This window comes from Lactuca sativa, chromosome 2 (genome assembly GCF_002870075.4).
Source record: "Lactuca sativa cultivar Salinas chromosome 2, Lsat_Salinas_v11, whole genome shotgun sequence".
NCBI classification, from domain to species: Eukaryota; Viridiplantae; Streptophyta; class Magnoliopsida; order Asterales; family Asteraceae; genus Lactuca; species Lactuca sativa.
Genome location: NC_056624.2, coordinates 205528961 through 205553757, shown reverse-complemented (window position 1 = coordinate 205553757; position 24797 = coordinate 205528961). Strand labels below are relative to the sequence as shown.

At 37.8% G+C, this 24797-nt stretch overlaps 1 protein-coding gene across 13 annotated transcripts; it reads left to right on the top strand.

Annotated features, from left to right (window-relative positions):
- Positions 1-13439: 13439 nt before the first annotated feature.
- LOC111916241 (R-linalool synthase QH1, chloroplastic) lies at positions 13440-22737 on the top strand. Of its 13 annotated transcripts, XR_006188502.2 has the most exons (12): positions 13440-13803; positions 13921-14200; positions 14346-14730; positions 14819-15037; positions 15277-15415; positions 15493-15723; positions 15837-16087; positions 16753-16993; positions 17096-17221; positions 17348-17412; positions 20525-22401; positions 22490-22737. XR_006188502.2 is itself a non-coding variant. In XM_052768652.1 (8 exons), coding segments are annotated over exons 1-8 (1728 nt in total). In that variant the 5' UTR covers positions 13440-13581; the 3' UTR covers positions 16754-19965. The 13 variants fall into 13 exon arrangements, 2 of the variants coding, with proteins under 2 accessions (XP_052624612.1, XP_023767623.1); XR_008230413.1 differs by having other exon boundaries at positions 16895-16993; positions 17096-17412; positions 22268-22401; XR_008230410.1 differs by having other exon boundaries at positions 16753-16851; positions 17036-17412; positions 22268-22401.
- Positions 22738-24797: the final 2060 nt, after the last annotated feature.

Below are 24797 nucleotides of genomic sequence, written 5' to 3'. Positions count from 1 at the left end.
TCTAAGTTCGAAGGCTGACACGCGATAGGGGGTGACGTGGCACCACCAGAATTGGACACGTGGCACCACCAGAAGGCCACCACATGCACCAACTCGGCGAGTCATGACTCAGACTCGGCGAGTCCATCAGATTTCTCCCCTATAAATAGAGGTGCCGGGTTCCCTCATTTTCTCACCCCTCAACCTTCTTCTTTCTCTCTCTATACTCTCTCTCTAAGCTCCTTAAGCCCCCTTAAAGCCTAGGTAAACCCCCTAGCACCCGAAGGAAGCCCCGAGGCTCCCGGAGTTCCGAGAAAAGAGCCTTTCGGCTCGGGAACGCTGCTCCAGCGAAGCCCGGTTTTCGAGAAAACCCGCTGTAAGTGAGCTATACCTACCCTAACTTTAGTTTAGCTTATGTTTTAATATAGTAACGTTATTAGGAACTTATAATAAGTACTTAGGCTATTATTATGGGTTATATAAGTATCGTTTAACGCTTATATAATAATAATAATAGCTAGACTATTAATTAATCGCGGTTATCGTTAGACTAAACCCTAGTGGTATTGGTACTAGGTTTTATCGAAGGAATATCGTTTTGAGAGTATCGAAGCGCCGTCCGAGTGCTGAGTCACCACCTTTCAGGTGAGTGCATATTTACTTTCAACTTACACATAGATATGAAGTATTTTATATAAATTACATGCTATGTGTGCATATTATCTGAATACTTGCTATCTATGCTAGATGAACGTTGTTATACATGTTTTCAATGATTTAAACTGTATATGTATTTTATATCTACGAAAATGTTGGGGTAAAACATGGGTAGATACAATAGGTGATGTGTGATAAAATGATGAGAGGCCTCGATGATGATGTTGTTGTTTCTGTCATCTAGCGGAGTATGGATGACGACCACGGACTCTTCTAGACAGTCCAGTGGAACACTAGCAGGCTCGCAACCTGTAGGTGTTTGTGAACGATGTGTTCACCGGTGTACTCCATCCCCCACATGGTTGCCTTTAGGACATTTATTGCTAAGGAATCCCCTTAGCAGTAGTGTCCGTCCCGATGATGATCCTTAGGCTAGGTCCCTTATGATAGGTGTTTAGGGACGTAAAGTGAGGATAACGGGAACGGGTAATCGGGTTATTGTTGATTGATGAAATTAATTTATTGTGGGTTGAAAACCCTATGTGCTCACCAGGCTCCCAAGCCTGACCCACTCAGTTTTATGTATTACAGGTAGTGGCGCATGAGCATAGGTGTGATGTTTTGAACGAGGGATTACGGATATAGGCCTGTAGATATGAAATAATGTAGTAAGGCTTATATTGTACTGTTTATGCTTTTGATCTGTACGAACATGACATCCCGAGTCTTATAATGAAATACATTTCTATGGAAATGCTTTTGATAAATCTTTATCATATTTTTGTTTTGGGACAAATTCCGCAACACTTTCATTTAAAATGTAACTCTGATTTTGAAACAAAGCATAAACAAACCGGTCTTTTCTGGCCGTGATTTTGGGGATGTCACAGTTGGTATCAGAGCATTAGTTTAAGCGAACTAGGAATTTGTAGGATTTCTAGACTTAAACTTAGAATGTTACGCGATGACTGTGAGGTGTGAGCACTAGCTTATTTTAGGAATTATGCCTAAAATGCTTTTATGTGCTAAATGCTTTGTGCATGATAGGCTGTTATTTCTTCGGATCTATGGTCTATTGCCGACCGGATCTGGAAACCTTATGTGTTTAGAATTCTAAACGTACGACTACGATATTAGAACTAGCATGTAAACGTTTCGGAGTGATAAGGACGATTTAAACGTCTATCCTAAATAAATATCTAAATTCACCTTATTCGGTGTATAGATCAAGATGGCAAGGACCCGTAGCGGAAACGTGAACGCAAATGGAGGTAGGAACCAACCTCCAGTGGTTCAGCAAATACCTGTTGTTGAAGAAGTTGCACCTGAGCCAGTCACGATGGCCGGAGTGCAAGCGATGATCCAGGCTATGTTGGATCGTCAAATGGAGGAAACTAGACGTTTGCTCCAGCAAAATCGAGAGGAAGGCACTATTCAAATCGAACAGCCCGAGTTGAACGAAGGGCAGACTGAGGAAGGAGACTACAGTGGAACTGTTGGTCAAGTCAACCAACCAATAGTTCAAGAAAATAACCAAGATGACAGATTCGAGAGAAATGGATGCAAGTACAAGGATTTTCAGACTTGCAAGCCATCGACTTTCACGGGAAAGGAAGATCCAATCGGAGTCATGGATTGGATCTCGGAGATGGAGTTAGCTTTCATGACATGCGGTTGCAGAGGGAAACTACAGACCACGTTTGCAGTGCGTCAGTTTCGAGGAGGTGTTGTACGTTGGTGGAATACTTTGGGGAAGACTTTAAGCCCCAACAAACCTCTGGAACTGACATGGGCAGAATTTCTGGTACAATTCAAACGAAAGTACTGCTCAGCTCAAAACCTGCTCGAGCTAGAGAACCAGTTTCTAACCCTAAAGAAGGGGAGCATGTCAATCGATGAATACACGAACAACTTCACAGAAAAGATGGAATTTGCCTTGCGTCTTGTTCCGGATGAGCTGACGAAAATTGATAAGTACGCAAAGGGATTACCATGGGAGTACGCGGTGCCAGTGCGTCAGGCACCTACTTTGGAGGCAGCTATCTGGGCTGCCAAGTCTGTGGAGGATATGATTAAGGGAAGAGCTGCCAGCAAAGTCGAGGTTGGCGAGAAAAGGAAATTTGACGGATCCTCAAGGTCCGGTAAGAAGGGTAGATTCTCGAAGCTTGGTTCGAGAGGAGGAGGATCAGAAGCGAAGTGGTGTGACAAGTGCAAGAAAAAGCACTCTGGGAAGTGTGATGGAGGGGTCACTTGTTACAAATGCGGAAAGCCTGGGCACTATGCCAATGAATGCACGTTCACTAAGAAGGTCTGTTATGAGTGCAACGAGGAGGGGCACATTTCAAGGGATTGCCCGAAGAAGAAGGAGACGGGAAGACCCAACATACCACCGAAGCCGAAGGCAAGAGCCTTCCAGATGACGCTCGAGGCTGCAAAGGAGGCAGCAGACGTCGCTTCAGGTACCTTTCTTGTAAATGGTTTGCCTGCAAATATACTATTTGATTCCGGAGCCAACTACTCCTTTGTGTCGCATAAATTTGGTGGGAAATTAGCATTGCCTGTAGAAAAACTAGATAATGCCCTGATTGTAGAAGTTGCCAGTGGCAAATTCGTACCTGTTACTAATCGTATTAGGAACATCGTCATTGACCTAAACGGAAACGAATTCCACGAAGAGCTATTACCCATAGAGTTAAACGGTTTCGACATCGTTTTGGGTATGGATTGGCTTAGCGCCAACGATGCTGAGATTCAATGCCGAAAGAAGATAGTAAAGGTAAACCCACCCGGAAAGGAATCATTTATGGTGTACGGGGACAAACGCAGAGTGAATTCTGGAATCATCTCCCTGATGAAAGCCAGGAAATGTTTGTCAAAGGGATGTGCATCATACTTGGCATTCGTAATTGATGCCAAGAAGGAGAAGAAAGAGGTGCAGAATATACCGGTTGTGTGTGATTATCCGGAAGTCTTTCCCGAAGATCTTCCCGGATTACCACCTGATAGGCAAGTGGAGTTTCGTATAGACTTGTTACCAGGAACAACACCGATAGCAAAGGCACCTTACCGATTAGCACCGACGGAGATGAAGGAGCTCATGACGCAACTTCAGGAGCTGTTGGACAACGGTTTTATTCGACCTAGTTCATCACCCTGGGGAGCTCCGGTGTTATTCGTGAAGAAGAAAGACGGAAGTATGAGAATGTGTATAGACTACCGAGAGCTGAATAAGGCAACGGTGAAGAACAAGTATCCATTGCCGAGGATTGATGACCTATTCGATCAGCTGCAAGGTTCGAGCTACTTCTCAAAGATCGATCTTAGGTCAGGATATCATCAGCTAAAGGTGAGAAAGCAGGATATTGAGAAGACTGCATTCAGAACGAGATATGGACACTACGAGTTCTTGGTTATGTCATTCGGGCTAACCAATGCTCCCGCATCATTCATGGATTTGATGAATAGGGTTTGTAAACCATTCCTCGATAAATCTGTGATAGTGTTCATCGACGACATTCTCATCTACTCGAAAAGCCAAGAGGAGCATGGCAAGCATCTACGGGAAGTATTAGAAGTGTTGAAGAAGGAGAAGCTTTTTGCAAAGTTCTCCAAATGCGACTTTTGGATACGGGAAGTCCAATTCTTGGGTCATGTTGTTAACCAGGAGGGAATAATGGTTGACCCCGCAAAGATTGAGGCTGTGATGAAGTGGGAACGTCCGAAAAGTCCCACGGAAATTCGAAGCTTTCTAGGATTAGCCGGATATTATCGACGATTTATCCAAGGCTTTTCTTCGATAGCTGCTCCATTAACAGCTTTGACTCATAAAGGAGCTACGCATACGTGGAGTGAGAAACACGATGAGGCATTCGAGAAGCTAAAGAAGAAGTTATGTGAAGCACCGATACTTTCTCTACCCGATGGAGTCGAAGATTTCGCGGTTTATAGTGACGCTTCTGGAATCGGGTTGGGTTGTGTTCTGACCCAAAGAGAAAAGGTGATAGCATACGCATCTCGACAATTGAAAGAGCACGAAAAGAACTACCCCACTCATGATCTGGAGTTGGCAGCGGTAGTTTTTGCCTTAAAGATATGGAGGCATTACCTCTACGGTACGAAGTGCAAGCTCTTCACTGATCATAAGAGTCTCCAGTACCTCTTTAATCAGAAGGAGTTGAACATGAGGCAACGACGCTGGCTAGAACTTCTCAAGGACTACGACTGTGAGATACTTTACCACCCAGGTAAAGCAAATATTGTTGCTGATGCTCTCAGTCGGAAAGTCAATCTTGAAAGGAAAAGGCCAAGAGCGTTAAGATTGAAGTCGTCTCGGCGATTGTGGAAAGCATCAGGAAAGCTCAAGAAGAAGCTTTAGAGAAAAATGACCGAAAGGAAGAACGTTTGGGAAGAACGTTAGTATTCGGTACAAACAGTCGTGGACTGAAGGTATTCCAAGATCGAATTTGGGTACCTAAGACGGGAGGAATAAGAGATCTTCTAATGGAAGAAGCACACAAGACCATGTACTCGATTCATCCCGGTAGCACTAAAATGTATAGGGACCTAAAACCCTACTACTGGTGGCCGACGATGAAGCTCGATGTTGCGAAGTATGTGGCCGAGTGCGTAACATGTGCGAGGGTTAAGGCACAACATCAGAAATCGTATGGGATTTTAGAACCCTTACCTGTACCCATGGGTAAATGGGAAGACATCACCATGGATTTTGTGACTAAACTGCCCAGGACGAAGAACGGTCACGACATGATTTGGGTAGTCGTGGATCGTTTCACCAAGAGTGCACACTTCATAGCAGCCAACAAGAAGTGGTCTATGGATAAGCTCGCAAATGCTTACGTGAAGGAAATTGTAAGACTTCACGGTGTTCCTCTTACGATTGTATCAGATCGTGATAGTCGTTTCACGTCAAGATTTTGGAGGAGTCTACAAGAGGAGTTAGGTACAAAGTTGTGTTTGAGTACTGCTTATCATCCGCAAACTGATGGTCAGAGCGAAAGAACGATTCAGACGCTGGAAGATATGCTGAGAGCATGTACCCTCGAATTCCAAGGGAATTGGGACGAGCACTTACCTCTGGTAGAATTTTCCTACAACAATAGTTTTCACTCGAGCATCAAGATGGCACCTTACCAAGCCTTGTATGGACAGAAGTGTCGTACGCCGTCTTGTTGGCTTGAAGCCGGAGAGAAGCAGTTTATGGGCCCCGAGATAGTCCATGACACTGCTGAGAAGTTGAAGGTGATTAGGGAAAGAATGTTAGCAGCTCAGGATCGTCAGAAGAGCTATGCTGACAAGAAAAGACAACCGATAACCTTCGAGGTTGGGGATTCCGTTCTGCTTAAAGTCTCACCATGGAAGGGACTTATACGATTTGGGAAACGAGGAAAGTTGAGTCCAAGGTTTATTGGACCGTTCAAAGTTCTTCAGAAGATTGGGAACCAAGCTTACAAGTTGGAATTGCCCGAAGAACTCAATGGTATTCATAACACTTTCCATGTGTGTTATTTGAGGAAATTCACGGGAGATGTTCCCGACATAATTCCAATCTCAGAGTTAAGGATGGATGACAATAAAAGGCTGATCGAAGAGCCTGAGGCAATTGTTGACCGTAAGACTAAGAAGTTACGATGCAAGATGGTCGACTTAGTGCTAGTCCGATGGAAACATTCGAATGGGCCGAACCTCACTTGGGAAACAGAGGATGACATGATGAGTCGCTACCCACATCTGTTTGCTGATGCATGATTCCGGGACGGAATCATCCTAAGGGGGAGAGAATTGTAACGCCCGGGTTTCAGGGCTAAGCATTTTTGTCAATGTAATAGTCTAGGTCAACTCTTGTAACTCTTTTGAAGTAATAAAGATGAAGTATTTGAGTATTATGTGAATTATGTGTATTTATGTGCTTATAATTTAATTATAAATGTATAATTAATAAATAATAAAAATAAGCGTCAAAATTAAAGTGCGAGATAAACCCGATATCTCTACATAAAGTTGTAGAATATGTCTCAAGGTTTCCGTACATATAAAGAACGCCGAAATCCGAGTTATAACGAAGAAGTTATGGCCCGTCGAAGTTTTACGGCAAAACCGGCACGACACCGGGAAGCGTAAATAGTGAATTTATGATGGAGCGAGATTTATCCTTAGCGATCTAAACGAAAGTCGTAGAATATGTTAAACTAAGAACGTCGATAAAAAGAACGCCCAAATCTGACTTCGTATGAAGAAGTTATGATTTTTCGAAGTTTTCGAATAGCAGTGTACAGCCCGAAACTCGAATTTTAGTTCGAATGGTTTTTGGCTTACGCGACCTAAATGAGAGTTGAAGATCTCATTAATAGGAACTCAACGGCAAAAAGATGGACGAAAACGGAGTTCGCATGAAGGAGTTACGAATTCTTCGCGGTCATTTAACAGTCTAAAGGCCTCCTACTGTTAAATTTGAGATCGGTCGAGAATTAGCCGACGGAGTCTAAATGAAAGTTGTAGATCTTGATTTTACCTACGCGTGGATATAAATAACGTCGAAAACGGAGCTCGTATGCGAGAGTTATGATTTTTCTAAGTTCGAAGGCTGACACGCGATAGGGGGTGACGTGGCACCACCAGAATTGGACACGTGGCACCACCAGAAGGCCACCACATGCACCAACTCGGCGAGTCATGACTCAGACTCGGCGAGTCCATCAGATTTCTCCCCTATAAATAGAGGTGCCGGGTTCCCTCATTTTCTCACCCCTCAACCTTCTTCTTTCTCTCTCTATACTCTCTCTCTAAGCTCCTTAAGCCCCCTTAAAGCCTAGGTAAACCCCCTAGCACCCGAAGGAAGCCCCGAGGCTCCCGGAGTTCCGAGAAAAGAGCCTTTCGGCTCGGGAACGCTGCTCCAGCGAAGCCCGGTTTTCGAGAAAACCCGCTGTAAGTGAGCTATACCTACCCTAACTTTAGTTTAGCTTATGTTTTAATATAGTAACGTTATTAGGAACTTATAATAAGTACTTAGGCTATTATTATGGGTTATATAAGTATCGTTTAACGCTTATATAATAATAATAATAGCTAGACTATTAATTAATCGCGGTTATCGTTAGACTAAACCCTAGTGGTATTGGTACTAGGTTTTATCGAAGGAATATCGTTTTGAGAGTATCGAAGCGCCGTCCGAGTGCTGAGTCACCACCTTTCAGGTGAGTGCATATTTACTTTCAACTTACACATAGATATGAAGTATTTTATATAAATTACATGCTATGTGTGCATATTATCTGAATACTTGCTATCTATGCTAGATGAACGTTGTTATACATGTTTTCAATGATTTAAACTGTATATGTATTTTATATCTACGAAAATGTTGGGGTAAAACATGGGTAGATACAATAGGTGATGTGTGATAAAATGATGAGAGGCCTCGATGATGATGTTGTTGTTTCTGTCATCTAGCGGAGTATGGATGACGACCACGGACTCTTCTAGACAGTCCAGTGGAACACTAGCAGGCTCGCAACCTGTAGGTGTTTGTGAACGATGTGTTCACCGGTGTACTCCATCCCCCACATGGTTGCCTTTAGGACATTTATTGCTGAGGAATCCCCTTAGCAGTAGTGTCCGTCCCGATGATGATCCTTAGGCTAGGTCCCTTATGATAGGTGTTTAGGGACGTAAAGTGAGGATAACGGGAACGGGTAATCGGGTTATTGTTGATTGATGAAATTAATTTATTGTGGGTTGAAAACCCTATGTGCTCACCAGGCTCCCAAGCCTGACCCACTCAGTTTTATGTATTACAGGTAGTGGCGCATGAGCATAGGTGTGATGTTTTGAACGAGGGATTACGGATATAGGCCTGTAGATATGAAATAATGTAGTAAGGCTTATATTGTACTGTTTATGCTTTTGATCTGTACGAACATGACATCCCGAGTCTTATAATGAAATACATTTCTATGGAAATGCTTTTGATAAATCTTTATCATATTTTTGTTTTGGGACAAATTCCGCAACACTTTCATTTAAAATGTAACTCTGATTTTGAAACAAAGCATAAACAAACCGGTCTTTTCTCTCTTCTACCTATATAATCCAATCCAATCTAATTATTTATCCAATTAGCAATCTAATTCAACTTATTTCATATTAAGATTTTATACTTATAAAACTATATGAATATTGGTCTTATTTTGTAGAGAAAATAAATCAAATATTTTGATATATTTTATTTCATTTTTTATTTTAGATAAAGTCTACTTAGAGGGTGTTTGGGATTCATTTTCAAAATGACTTTTTAAACTTTTAGTGTGACATCCCCATTTTCACGGTTAGAAAAGACCGATTTTGTTTATGCTTTATAAAAATCAGAGTATCTCTTTTAATAAAAAGGTTGTGGAATTTGTTCCCAGTAAAACATGATAAATACGTTAACAAAGCATTTCTGAAGAAAAGTATTTTTATTCATTTTAAAACATTTGGGATGTCATTGTCAATACAGAAACATAAGTATAAACAGAAATTACATTCATTATCACTAGTGATTTATATCTCCTTAATCTCTCAGTGTAATGTGACTTCATATCAACACCTGCGATATAAATAAACTGAGTGGGTCAGGTTGGGAAACCTGGTGAGTACATAGGGTTATCAACCCACAATAATATAATTATTATGTTTAAACATTTAAACAATCAACCCAATTACCAATCCCCATTATCTTCTTTATTCTACCCTAAGAATTCAGCTATTCCTCGTTTATTTATTCCTAAGGGTTATCCTAAGGAATAGGCACGAAATCCATCGTTGTCAAGGTTTACTCAATAGGCACTAAATCCATAGTTACCAAGGTTTATCTCGTTTATTGACAGTATTGTTTTCGAGACTCCTCTCGCAATACAGGTCAATGAGTTTTATCTCGTTTATCGACGGTATCGTTTTCGTGAATCCACTCGCAATACGTGTCGATGGGTTTTTAGAGTACACCTGGTGAATATACAGTTCAAAACACCTACAAGATGTGAGTCTGCTAGTGTCCACTGGACTGTCTAGAATAGTCTGTGGTTGTCACCCATACTCTGCTGGATAACGGGGCCAACACTGGGGTAAAATGCTTCTCTCATGGTTCACCTCTCACACTTACCTCATGGTTTATATCACCTATTCATCATTTATTTTTGTCACACAGAAACTATTTCATCTACCCATGTTTTACACAACACATTTTGTAGATATAAAATACGTATACAGTTTAGATAATTTAAAACATGTATAAAAATCTTTCACCTAGCACAGACATCAAGTATTCAGACAGTATACACATAGCACGTAATTTATATAAAATACTTCATATCTATGTGTAAGCTGAAAATAACTATGCACTCACTTGATAAGGTGGTGACTCGGCACTCGGACAGCACTTCTTTACTCTTAAAACAATTTTCCTCGACAAAACCTAGTATCAATATCGCTAGGGTTTAGTCTAACGTTAACCGCGACTAATTAATAGTCTATCTATTATTATTATTATATAAGCGTTAAACAACACTCTATATAACTCATAATAATAGCCCAAATAATTATTTTAAGGTCCTAATAATGTTACTATAATTATTTAAAACCTATATTAAAAATTGCATATGCGTAGCTCACTTACAGCGGGTTTTATAGAAAACCGGGCTTCGCATGGAGCAGCGTTTCGAAACCGAAAAACCATTTTTCTCGGGACTCCGGGAGCTTCGGGGCTTCCCTCGGGCGCTAGGGGGGTTCCCTAGGGTTTTAGGGGGTTAGGGACCTTTAGAGAGAGAAAGAAGTTAGAGAGAGATTGAGTTTTTGGGGTGAGAAAGAAGGCAACCTCGCTCGTCTATTTATAGTGCCCAGACGTAACTCCGAAGTACGCTGTGCGTAGTCCGGATAAGAGTGCCACCTCGCATCCAACTGTCTTGCATGTGGCTCGGAAGAGATAAAACCGAGATACGCGGGGCGTAACGAAGGGCGACGTCTCCTTCATCCGAAGCGGGTCCTCTGATCAGCAATGGGTGGTCCAGATCGAGCCACGTCATCACTCTAGGCATCGGCTACGCTAATTGCACACACTTCTAAAATTCATATCTTTTGCATACGAGCTTCGTTTTCAACGTTCTTTATATCCATGCATAGGAGAGAACGTATTCTATAACTTTCGTTTAGACTCCGTCTGCTAATTTTGTCTTTATTTTAAAAGTTATATTATGAACATGCCGGGATAGGATTGGTCCGTTAAAATCTCATAACTTCCTCATCCGACATCCGTTTTCGTCTGTCTTTTTATCGCTATGCTACTATTAACGAGATCTTTGATTTTCTCTTAGGTTGTGTCGGCTAAAAACCGCTTGATCTACTATTCGAATTTCGGGTTGTACACTGCTAAGCCGAAACTTCGAAAAATCATAACTTCCTCATACGAAGTCAGATTTGGGCGTTCTTTTTATTGACGCTCTCGGTTTAATGTATTCTAAAACTTTCATTTAGGTTGCTAAGGCTAAACCTCGCTCTATCGTAAATTCACTATTTATGTTTCCCAGTATTGTGCCGGTTCTGCCGCGAAACTTCGACGGGTCATAACTTCTTCGTTATAACCCGGATTTTGGCGTTCTTTATATGTACGGAAACCTTGTAACATATACTAAAACATGGTTAAGATTATTTATTCAAAATAATCTTTTGCCGAAAAGTCGTTTTCGACCCCTATTATCTCTAAATTGACTAGCCCGGATTAGGGATGAGCAACGGGCCGAACCTGGACCGGACCGGCCCGAAGACCAAAAACCCGAAGACAGAAAATCGTGAATTGCCTTACCCGAAAACCGGACCGTTTTTGGGTGTAGCGGGTCCGGGTTTGGTTCGGTCCGGTTCCGGGTACTAAACCGGTTTTTGGGTTTTGGACCGAATTAGACTTTAGTAGTATTGTTTACGGTTTCGGTCCATTCCTGTACCAAACTAGGTTTCGTATGTTTGTTATTTACGGTTTCAGGTTTTGTTTGTCATGTCACTCTCTAGCATAGTATTTCAAATTATAATCTTATTACGTAACATCCATCATTCATATCTTTGTACGTTGTTTGCACAATTCAACTAAAAAAATACATAAAAGATGATGAATACAATGGTATGATGAGAGACTCTAATTAGAATACGTGCAAATGAGGTGTATGCAAACAAATAAAAACGTTAGTAAAAAGTCACACTATTTTATTAAAAAAAACCTACACTATTTATATATAAAAAATTTGCACTTAACATCACTATTTTTATGTAAAAAACTGAACTATTTTTATAAAAAAAAAATTACACTTAACAACATTATTTTTATTAAAAAATACTATTTAAAAAAACTACACTATTTTTATTAAAAAAATGTAGTAGGAAAATAACTTTTGGTTTTTCGAGAAAAAAAATCGACACCATAATACGATCAAGAGAAGAGGTCGAAACAAAAAAAATTGACACTATAATGTGATCCACAGGAGAGGCCGAATCAATTCAATCGGACAACACTTTTTTTATTTTAGTAATTCTCGCTTACCGTTTGTCGATAAAATAAATAAATAAATAAATAATTTTTAGTTTTCCGGTCCGGTCCGGGTTAAATCCTTTAATTCGGTACGGTCCGGTCCAAACCCGAAACCCGATTATTGATAAAACTCAAACCCGAAAACCGGTCCATTAATATGATAATCCGGTTCGGTCCTGTCCCGATTTTTTTCCGGTCCGGTCCGGTCCCACGGGTCGTATGCTCATCCTTAACCCGGATCTACGGACGTTACATTTAGCTTTTCTAAAAAGTTAAAAGTTTGAAAATGTGTTTTGCAATTCTAAAAGTATTTTTAGAATGACTTTTTGACAAGAAGAAAAAGGAGTGATTTTAAAAGCTAGAAATTGTGATTTTTTTTTTTACTTTTGATTTTTTAGGCTTTGGTACCTCAAAAGATAATCCAAAAACATTTTAAATCATTCTTTTGCAAAAAGCTATAAGACAAAAGTTAGTTTTTGGTATAAAAACAATCCGAAACGCGCCCTTATTAACAAAAGTTAGTTTTTGGTATAAAAACTAATGGATTCTCTTTACCAAAGTTGGTCACCTGGGAAATATTTATATACAAGCTAGAGTAAGCCGAGGGTGGTCACCAACTAGATCACCAAAGAATGTCTTTTTTTTGGAACAACAAATATAAGTATACATTAAACTATTCTTAAATTATTCAACTTATGTTCACAGTGAGACTTGAACCATCGATTTCAAGGAGAGGGGACAACACCGGATACCGATGGGTAGAAGCCCTTTGGTAGCAAAGATTGTCTACTTTTCATTTTTTTAATATTTTTTTTCCAATGGGGTAAGTCTTGGTACCATTTAAGGAAAAAATGAAAGATGAATCTAAGTTCGTATTTTGCTAGAAATAAAATTGAAATAATATAAAATGATATAATTAGCAATCAATTTATTTTCAAAACCTCAACAAAACATAGGAAAGTGTTAGTAATTGGATTTTAATTCTTTCTAATTTTAATGGATTCCACGGCACCTTATTGTATCGCTGAAAAAGTTATTGTATTTTCTATGATAAAAAAGTAATTTGTTGTACTAAAATTAAAAATTATCTGCATAGAGGTGTTGGTGGTGCTGAGATGTGGTGCAATTTGTAGTCAAAACCATAAAACGATCCGCATAAGTGGTTTGACAAACCGCAACACGAAACTTCTAAAATCTAAACCGAAATATGCAGTGCGTTTCTATATATATGGGTGGTTTACGGCTTTAACTCAAGCAATATACTATATATACCACCAAGCAAACGTGAGTCCTCCCTTAAAAAAGAGTTTTTTTTTAAGATTTTTATCATCCCGCGATATATTATACCACGAAGCCATTCTTTTGTACTCTCATCTTTTGCAATGGGTTCAATTTGCATTTACTGCATGAGTCTTCCTTTTAGTCCAACTTCTAATCATAGAAGGATAAGAAATTATATGGGAGGATTTCAAAAACAATATTTGACAACACAACCCACAACCATGGCTGTAACTACTAATGCACCCATTGTTAGACGATCCGCAAACTACCCCCCTTCGCTCTGGTCTTATGAGTATCTCCAGTCACTGACTAACAACTATGTGGTAAGTTGTTCTTTAGTGTGTGTGTGTATATATATATCTTACATGCAAGCTAATCACATCCATGTGCCAATGATTCCATTGAGAATGAATTGCAATTCTTTTTGTTCGTATATATAGGGTGAAGAATATGAGACAAGGTCTCTCAGTTTGAAGGAAGAGGTGAAGATGATGATTTCTGAAGATGCTGCAGTGCAGGACCCTTTGAGTACACTTAAATTCGTTGATGATCTGCAGAGGCTTGGAGTATCTTATCACTTCGAGTATAAAATCAATAGTGTCTTGAAGATTCTATACCATTGCTACTTTGACTCTCAAGAGAAGTGGAACAAATCTGATTTGAACCTTAAAGCCCTTGGCTTTAGACTCTTGAGACAACACGGCTATCTTATCCCTCAAGGTACTTGACTCCTTGTTATTTGTTACGTACGTACATCCTTTCTCACTTTTTGTTTTTAATAAACTTCGGATATAAATAAGAAAGCATAATAAAGCAACAACCATGAGATAGATCCTTATATATAATTGTTGGTTTTATTGTGAAGAAATATTTGAGGACATTAGGGATGAAACCGGAAATATCAAGGCCCAGTTACGAGAGGACATTGTCGGAATGCTTAACTTGTATGAGGCTTCCTTTCTTGCTGTCGAGGATGAAAGTATATTGGATGAAGCCAGAGAGCTTACTCGCCAATGCCTGAAAGAGATGCTAGAGAAGAATAGCATAGGTAACGATCAATGTCTGGTGATGTTAATAAGCCATGCCTTGGAGCTTCCATTGCTTTGGAGGCCTCAAAGATTTGAGGCAATATGGTTTATAGAAGCATACAAGACGAGAAGCGACAAGAATTCGTTGTTGTTAGAGCTTGCTGAATTGGATTTCAACGTGTTGCAAGGGATACACCAAGAAGATCTAAAGTACTCATCAAGGTGTATTAATCTTTATGTATATATTATTTGTTTATCGATCGCCTATTACTGCTTGTTCTGTGTTGTTTAAGTCAAACTGTTGGTATAGGTGGTGGAATGATCTAGGTTGGGACAAGAAGTTCAGCTTTGCTCGAGACAGGTTGGTGGAGAGTTTTATGTGGGCTGTTGGTGCAAATTACGAACCACGACATGGTGTTCTAAGGAGAAACATCACAAAGCTTATTTCCCTAGTAAATGTCATAGACGATGTTTATGATGTGTATGGTACTTTGGATGAACTTAAACAGTTCTCGAGCGCTGTGAAAAGGTCGGTAGTAATATATATATATATATATATATATATATATATATATATATATATATATATATATATATATATATATATATATATATATATATATATATATATATATATATATATGTATATAGTGAATTGAATATATAGGACTATATAATACTAGTAATTAAATATAGTCGTCGATCTATTTTTTTCACTATATATATAATATATTTTTAATATATATATTTACATGACCGGACATTTAGATGGGACATCAATGCCATCGAAGAACTTCCTGATTACATGAAGATATGCTTCCTTGGATTCTACAATACCATCAATGAAATGGCATACAGCACCCTGATCAACCAGGAACTCCTTGTTCTACCGATTGTGAAAAAAGCAGTCAGCTATCTGTCAATTGGTTTTTCCAAACTTATATCAAGATTTTCGCTGGATAATGTTGAACTTTGACATTGCAGTGGGCAGATTACTGTGATGCGAACACCGTGGAGGCAGAATGGTTCAACAGTGGATATATCCCAACACTTGAAGAGTACCTGAAAAACTCTTGTATTACCATATCACTTCCTGTAATACTTTCAAATATTTACTTCTTCACTTCTAGCGATATTACCGGAGAAGCCATGCAGAACGTAGTGCACTGCTCATCAATGATTCTACGTCTTGCTGATGACTTGGGAACATCATCGGTAATGAAAATTTATCTTCACGATTTCTCGTGTGTTTGACCATCTTATATTAGGAAGTAATATATAGATACGAATTTAACTACAATTATTACATTTTTCTTTGTTTTAATTAGGCCGAGCTTCAAAGAGGTGATATTCCAAAATCAATCCAGTGCTACATGCATGAAACCGGTGCTACTGAAGAGAATGCTAGGGAATATATAAAGAAGTTAATCATGCAGACATGGAAGAAACTAAACAAAGAAAGAATGTCTGTTAATTATCCCAGATCTGGAATTTTCATAGAATGTGCAACAAACCTTGGTAGGATGGGGCAATTTACATACCAGCATGCGTCGGATGCATTTGGTTCGCCAGATGATTGGTATAAATCTCATGAAATATCTTTACTGTTTGATCCTAAATCCCAGAGGATTATTACATAACCTTCTGATCAAGGTGGCTCTCATGAATATGATTATATGACGCGGTTCCATTTTCTCTTTTTGGCTAATATAATTAAAGCCATATTTTTCATCTTTGTGAGCCTCCACCTTTATTTATCAATTTTATCATGTTATGTTTGCTTTTTTGTAATTTTCGTATCAAAATTTTGTTTTTTTTTTTTTTACCTTTTTTTTGTTTGTGTACTTTTTAAGACATCCGCAACATATTAACTTTTAGAAAATTTAATAGATCCTCATACAAGCATTAATTTACTTTTCATAAAACTTTATCATTTTTATTTTCAATATATAATATATTGAACCATACAAAATTCAATATACAATATTTTAAAAAAAATTGCTTTTTCCTATTTAAAAGCTCAATAGCCAATAAACCGATCAAAATCCGGCCATCAAATGTCAACTACGTTTCCACTATTAGTTGTTAGGTTTAGTGTAACTTAGACACTACATGAATAACTATCTATGCGGACGACTCGTGACGACAGAAGTCATTGCTACAAGCAAGGCATACAGACAAGATGTTGTCCGCATAGCTTTTGCCAACTTTGACCAATTTAGTTTGACCGGAAACGTTATGTAGACTACATGTCGTCGGAACAGCTTCGGCGGGAAATGAAAACTTTTTTGCGGACTTGTGAAAGTCTATACCGACAAGTCGTCGGTATATGTCACGGAAAATGTAAGTTAAATTTATTTTTATTTATTTTTATTCCACGGTACAGAAAGAAGAAATGATACTATTTTAGGAGAGCTATACCGACGACATTTCGTGCAATGTCACGCTGGCAATCCGTGTAAAAAGGCTATCCCAACAACTTGTGGTGGGCACAACCCTCTATTTTTAATTATTTTTTTTATTTCAGCAAACAAACAAAATGACGTAGTGTTTGGTACCCTGTACCGATGACATACCATCGACATAGAGTTTAACCCCATCAAGATCAGTGACGTCAACGATTGCATTCATTTTGCTTAGTTTATCTTTTTTTTTCTCTTTCTGTCCACGACCAAACCTCCTCCGGTCACTCCCATTCGCTGGCAACTAGCAGGTATGCTTCTTGGTCCTTCTATTCTTCCTAATTTTGTGATTGGTCAAAGTTTTTACTTTGGTTTTGAGGTTTTTTGCCCGGTTGTAGTTTTCACCTCGGATTTTGGGGTATTTTTTCCGGTTACAGCCTTCACCATCCTCGCCCCTTCACCACCACTGACCTCTACAACTACCTACACCTGTCATTTTGAGGTAAGATTCTGCTTTTATGATTGTAAGTTTTTTGGATTGGGTTATCTATAGTTCATCATTATTCTCCATTGAATTTCTTTATGTTTATCATTCAACTTTCAATTTCTCATTGGATTTGTTTCTAATAGTCATCATCACATGTGTTTTTGAGATCTCTCCATCTTCAATTTTTTCCCGAAAATCTTTCCCGACAATCATGTGTAGACAACAAGTCGTCGGCATTTGTGGATTTGTACCGACGACATTTTTGACTTTTACCGACAGAGCTATCCCGACGACTTTGTAAGGGCGACAAGTCGCCGGTATAGGTTTTCCTGACGATATGTCATGGACATAGGTGTTGAAAAAATCGTCGGTATATGTCTCGTTCCTTGTAGTGAAATTGAGAAAACTCGAAGACGGTAAATTGGAACCGTACTACATGGTGACCTCCATCCACAAAACCTTTATATAAATTACCATTATTTGATGTAACTCGTGGCTGACACTATAAGAGAATCTACAATCTATTGAACTCCATAGAGTTTAATGGATTGTCACATCATCCATTAAACGTCTATATAACACCATCCACAACCCACTAAACACATATTTAATCTTAATCACCATTTTATTCATTTTAAACCATTCAATGATCATTGAACTCTACTTAATGTCATATCCATACTCCATCAACTCTTATTCAATCATAATCACCACCATATTCAACTTTTATACTACTTGCATTGTGGATGCTCTAAATAATATTGACGATTGTGTAAGCTTGTGATATAAACTTTCCAATAAGTTATGCCCCCATAAATTTTAAATATAAAATTATACACGTTAACTGGTTTTTGGATGAATTACTCACTTTTTAAGTCATATGTCAAATTGCATGGTTTTAATGTTGACGTGTTTTTTATATTTACTTTATGAAGTCAGTTTTACGAAAAAGAAGCTATTTCGGTTAAATCCGGGTAGGATTGTATATTTTAGTATATGAAAATTAAACAATGTTTAGACAGAAAAAATATATTCTTATTAAAGATTAAAATCCACTAATCCACCCCAAAACTGCAAGGTTGGATGAGCCCTTTAAATAACCGTTAGTTTTTCCAAGTTCTGAAGTTAGACCAGAAAACGTATATACAAGAAGTTGACATTTATTGTAAGCAAGGAATCAAGTGTAAGCAATAAATCTACTCTTACCTTTGCGCGCAAGGTGCAAACGTGAATGCAGAATAACATGGGAAAAGAGGGACATAAAAGGAAAACTATGGAAGTATATTGAATACTTGATCTCCAAGGTTTTATTAAGAAAACAAAGGGAACGATTGATTAAAAACATCATCTGTTAAAGCCTATTTATACTAAAAAATTAATTGGAACCTTAATCTAACTCAAATACCAAAAATAAGGAAATTTCCTTTAAATGACTTGTTACCCTTTATTCTTAATTACTCCAACATTTGTCCCCTTAATTCAGAATCTACTATATATGTTATTCATTCCCACCGGGTGTTCCATCCTTATGAACTTCAGTCTTCCCAACGACTTTGTAAAGATATATTTCGTTTGCTCAATGTTGCAAACATGCTTCATTATATGATCCACTACAAGAAATAGGGGCATTAGCGGCGACGCCTTTAGCGGCAACACAAGGTATTAGCGGTGACATGTAACGCGTCTATTACATCTCGCCACTAATACCCTGTGTCGCCGCTAAAGGCGTCGCCGCTGATGGCTACCTTATGGCGATCCGCGTCAAATGAGCCTTATACGTCCGATTTCATTTTAATCCAAGGGTCGTAAAAAACGCGCATATTTTTCCTCCAGGTGTCGCCGCTAATAGACCCTTGTCGCCGCTAATACGCAACCGTCGCCGCTATTGCCCGTTGCCGCTAAAGGTCATTATAGATAACCCCCCATCTGCTTCCTTTTCTGTTTTGCTTGTGACTATACTCAGCTCCTACCCTTCATTCGTCTCTGCGCTTCCTTCATTTCCTGTGTAAAGATTGGCGACCAAATTAAAAGCGCATTCCGGTGACTTTCTTCCCCAACCACCGCCACTAGACCGCCACTCCACCCCTCAATCCTCCATTACCAATGACTTGGAGATCGACTAGCGGTGCCTACACTCCAATTCCTAAATTTTGACATTCAAGGTCGAATTCTTTCCTATTTTCTCTTATTTTTCTGTTTTGGTGCTATTTTGGGTGATAAATTGGTAGTATTCTTCAATTTTGTTGAGTGATTATGTTTGGATTTGAGGAATGTAGGTGTTTATGCATTTTGTGGGATTATATATGTATACACAAATTTGTGGGAAGTGTATATGCATTTTGTATATGTTTTTTCTGATTTAGGTTTATAGCACATTGGCTTAAAAATGAAATTTGGCATAAAATTGAAATTAGATGTATATATATACATTTGTTTGATTTTGTATTTACATGTATACATTTGTATGGAATTGAAATTGAATGTATGCATTTGTTTGAAATTGGATGTATACATTTGTTTGAAATTGTATGCTTAATTGAATGAAATTGGAATATGCAAGTTGTATTGTATGTGTGTAAAAGGAAATGAAGATTGGAATTGAATGTATACATGTATGATTATGTGATGATTAGGATCAATAGTTTGGCTTAATTAGGTTATTAATAGCAACTTACTTCTAGTAAAGTATTGTATATGGTTTCAAAGTGTTTAATTTTGTTAGGGACTTAATGTTGGTCATTACACCTTTAGCTTAATTAGGTTATTAATAGCAACATACTTCTAGTAATTTTAATTTAATTATAGAATAAAATTAAATTAATTTTAAAAAAAAATCAATAAAAAATAATAAGTTAATTGTAAAATCAAATTAATATTAAAATAAAATAAATTTTGTTTAAAAAATTAAACTAATAACAAAAAAGAAAATATTAAATTAATTAGAAAATCAAATTAAGTTAACTTTAGAATTAGGTTATTAATAGCAACATACTTTTTGTAATTTTAAATTAATTATTTGTTCTTGTGTTCCCGTGTTGGAATACTTTTTGAATCATCGACTTTATGAATACTCTACTTGATTTTTGCTTCCCGTAGAGTAATCCTTAAACACAAAACTATGTTTCAGTTGCATCATGTCTATTGATAAAAGCTGGACTACTAAGCCACATCATCAATCTCCCAAGTTCCATCTCGGACTCGACTCTTTTGTCCAGAGATCCATGTTACACCTAGATTGTAAAGGTGAAACCAGATGTCCGTGTGAGCAATGTGATAATCTTTACTTCATGGATCCGAAAGCAATGAGACGTCATGTTCGTATATATGGTTTCAGTCGGTCATACGCATACGAAACCTGGATATATCACAGTGAATCTTTAATTCCTCCAGTTGTAGACGTCGTGTCGCCAATTAACGAGATAGCGGATGTTATTGACGATGTTATGTGTGAGTCGAGAGAAAATGATACCAACATCGATGAAGGAACCTCGAATAAAGGGGGTAACGGTGTCGATGATGATTTTGAACAGTTGTTAGAGGCAGTCGAAACCAAGTTATATCCTGGTTGTACATTTTTCTTTCCTTGATTTTCTAGCAAAACTGATGCATATCAAGGTCAACAACAAATGGACTGATAGTTCATTTGATCAACTCCTTGAGTTGTTGCATTCAACATTTCTAGAAGACAACAAGGTTCCTCATTCATTTATCTAGCCAAAAAGAAATTGAAGAAGTTAGGTTTGGGGTACGAGTCAATACATGTGTGCAAAAACGAGACGATTGTTTTCTCTTTTGGAAGGAACACAAGTCATTGCAAATTTGTCCCGTTTGTAAAGAGAGTCGGCGGATTGATAAAAACACCAAGGGTAAGAAGGTGGCTCATAAGGTGTTATGGTACTTTCCAGTGACCCCTAGACTACGACGTTTGTATTGTTTAAGGTACACTTCCAAAAATATGATATGACATAGTACCGGGAGATCAGAAGATGGTGTGATGCATCATCCCGTTGATGGAGAGTCTTGGCAAAAATTTGGTGTAGACTACCTTGACTTCTCGAGTGAACCTCGCAACGTACGCCTAAGGTTGGTAGCTGATGGCTTTAATCTATTTGGTAACATGTGTAATCCACATAGTACGTGGCCTGTCATACTCACCACATACAATCTGCCACTATGGCTTTGTATGAAAGAGTCATCATGCATGTTGGCCCTGTTGATTCCCGACCCTAAAGCACCCGGAAAGGACATAGATGTTTTCCTTAGGCGTTAGTGGAAGAGCTTAAGTTTTTATGGCACTCTATCGTACGTACTTCAAAGCAACTCTTCATGTCGTCGAGCATGTTAATCATCGAAGCATTTGGGATCTACCATCCGACAATGCTCATGTCCAAAATGCTTACAGTGACTCTGTCCAAAATGTCGACAATGTGGAGGCCGAAAATGATAACGTAGTTCAAAGCAACTCTTCATCTGAAGCTAGACTTTTTATCGACTTCTCATAATACTTTCAAAACAATGTTGATGTAGCTCAAAACAATGTTGGTTATGATGATGAGGACGATACTGAAGTACCTCTGCTAACTAGTAAAGTCGATAATGTTTCTGATGAAGAGACTGATTATGATGATGACGATTCTGATTATGATACTGATGAAGAAGACATTGAAGTATATGATGAAGATTCTGATTAAAAAAATCAAATGTATTTTTTTGTAATAGAAACTTTATTTGAAGTCTAACTTTTATTCCTATTTTTTGTTTAACTTTTATTTATGTTGTTTATTTATATTGCATATCTTATAAATTTGCAGGGTGTAACTAACTTTTATTCATATTGCATTTCTATATTGTACATCTTGTAATTTTATAGGCTACAAATGAGGTTTACGTGGGCGATATTCGTTGTTATGAGGGCCGATATTATGGGCCTTGGTCACGGAGGTGATGGAGCTGGGGATCCACCACCTCCATAAGGCTTTGGTTGTGGGCAACATGAACAGGATGGTGAGTTTTAGTATGATATATTTATTAGCTACTTTCATTGATATATTATAAATTATCGTGACTAATATTTTTAATTTTATTTTTTCAGTCGAGCATCCAAAGAAAAGAAGGGGCATGTCAAAGAATATAGAGCTAGGCAAATGGATACGGGCAAACAAGGGAAAGGCCGTGGATTTAGATTTCGACAGGGAGATCACATACTCCCCTGTCGGGAAGCCTGTCAATTGGTTCACTCGTGAAATTGGGAGGTATTTGTGGAACAATGTCCCTTTCAACGTATCTGGTTGGGACAATGTTTCCCCCGCGTTAAGGAATGCGACAGTTGTGCATTTAAAGGTAACTTGGATAATATTTTAAGTATATTTGTGATTGTTATTTACTTAACTAACTTTTTTGTATTTGTAGAATAAATTTGAATTGGACAAGGTTAACTTGGATTTGGAGCGTGCATAATTGTTGCGAAGCATTGATTCGAGTCTTGCAAAAGTTTACAGAGGCCGAAAAAGTAAAGCCCATTCTTATTTTAAGGAAATTGGGGGGCCTACAGATATCCCAATGGCACTAAACAACCCCCCCCCCCCCCCCTGTGGGTATGTCACATGAAATTTTTTCTTCGGCAAAGGCTGTCGAACATTTTCAATCTCCCGAATTTTTAAGGCGTTCGGCGTCAAACAAAGAAGTATGTGCAAAACAACTAGTTGTAAACAAAGGGGGGTCGACGTATTTGCAGCAACATGTCGTCGCTAATACCTTTAGCGGTGACAGGCCGTATCATTTGTAGCGACAAGAATCGCCGCTAATTCCCCCATTTCTTGTAGTGATCCCCTTTCTCCAAATACTCTCTGATGAATTGAAACCTTGTATTTATATGCTTATATCTATCATGGAAGATCGGGCTTTTCACAGGTTCTACAGTTGGCTTGCTTTTTTTAAAAGCAAGACGAATATAAAAAAAGGCAACTAGCGAGAAGCTAGTTGAAAGTTACAAGGCTTCCATGAGAGGGTCATTATGTAGGATATCAGTCCCTGTTATGTGTTTATGTGTTTGTGATATGGAATAGAAAAGAACAAAAATATCATATCCTTTTATAAAGAAGAAAGCCCCTGTGTTTGTGATATGCAATAGAAAAGAACAGAAATATTATATCCTTTTGTAAAGAGGAAAAACTGCATAATATATTCAATAGATATGAGACTATTTATAGCTAGTACATGCTAAACTCTAGGAGGAAATAGTAAACTCACGTGCCCACCTTTCCAGCAACAATCCGGCTTTCTAATACTCCCTGACACATTCAACCTACTACCATTTATTTATTTCATTCAATAAACTAAATACTAAAATACTACTAAAAGAGCAACCTATCAAGATTAAAACCCAACACATTATACTAATTTTCCAAACTAATATAGATCTTGTTTTCGTTCTACATTTAAAACAAGTAAAAGAACAAAGTTTAATATCCATAACGATGGAGTTAATAAAAGCAAAACAGAAAAAAGAAAAGATATGCAGCCTAATCAAAGCAAAACAGAAAAGAGAAAAGATATGCAGCCTAATCTCGCTGGAAACTTTTATGGAAGAAACTCACACAAAACTTCAATCTATCAACTCTGAATACATGATCCTATCTCATTATATACTAAACAAAACATAATAGAATATAACTAGGATTATGTTATAGGAACATCTACACTTTCCTAATATACGTTTCCTTATGACTCAAGGACTCTAGAACTTGGATAACACTCCAAGTAATTGTGATCTGGATCAAACACGCATGGAAATCCATATTAACATATATATCAACACTATATCGACAGAAGTAGTATAAACTATAACTTAAATGTTTTCTGAATGACACATGTATTGATTAAAGAAAATACATTTCTTTTTAGAACTGATTGGATGATAAGGTAAGAATAAATGACTATTTTACTATGATAAATTTGTAGGATACAGAAAACATGGTTTTGATTTAGATGACAATATAGTTGTTTGTAATTTTTTAAGAGATATCAAATACAGATCAAGTTTCATTGTTGTAATAAAGAATTTTTTTAGACGATAATGCATTAATAGAAAAAAGAAATGAAAGTAAAATGATATATTTTGAAGTACAATGCGATAATAAGGAAAGATTGGTATTAATTGATGTAATAGAAAAAATAGAGGTAACATGTTATCATTTACTAACAAACGATTGTAAGTTGCTTGTAACACCGTAAATTTTCAAACAAAAATTTCATTTTAAAATCACTTTAACTTCATTATCACAACCATAAAAACCCCCAAATATCAAGTTATCAAAAACACATGTTTATAAATTGTTCTAAACACAATCCAGGATCGACAAAATGTAACTCCGCCTTATGTCTACAATCAAGCCAGCGTC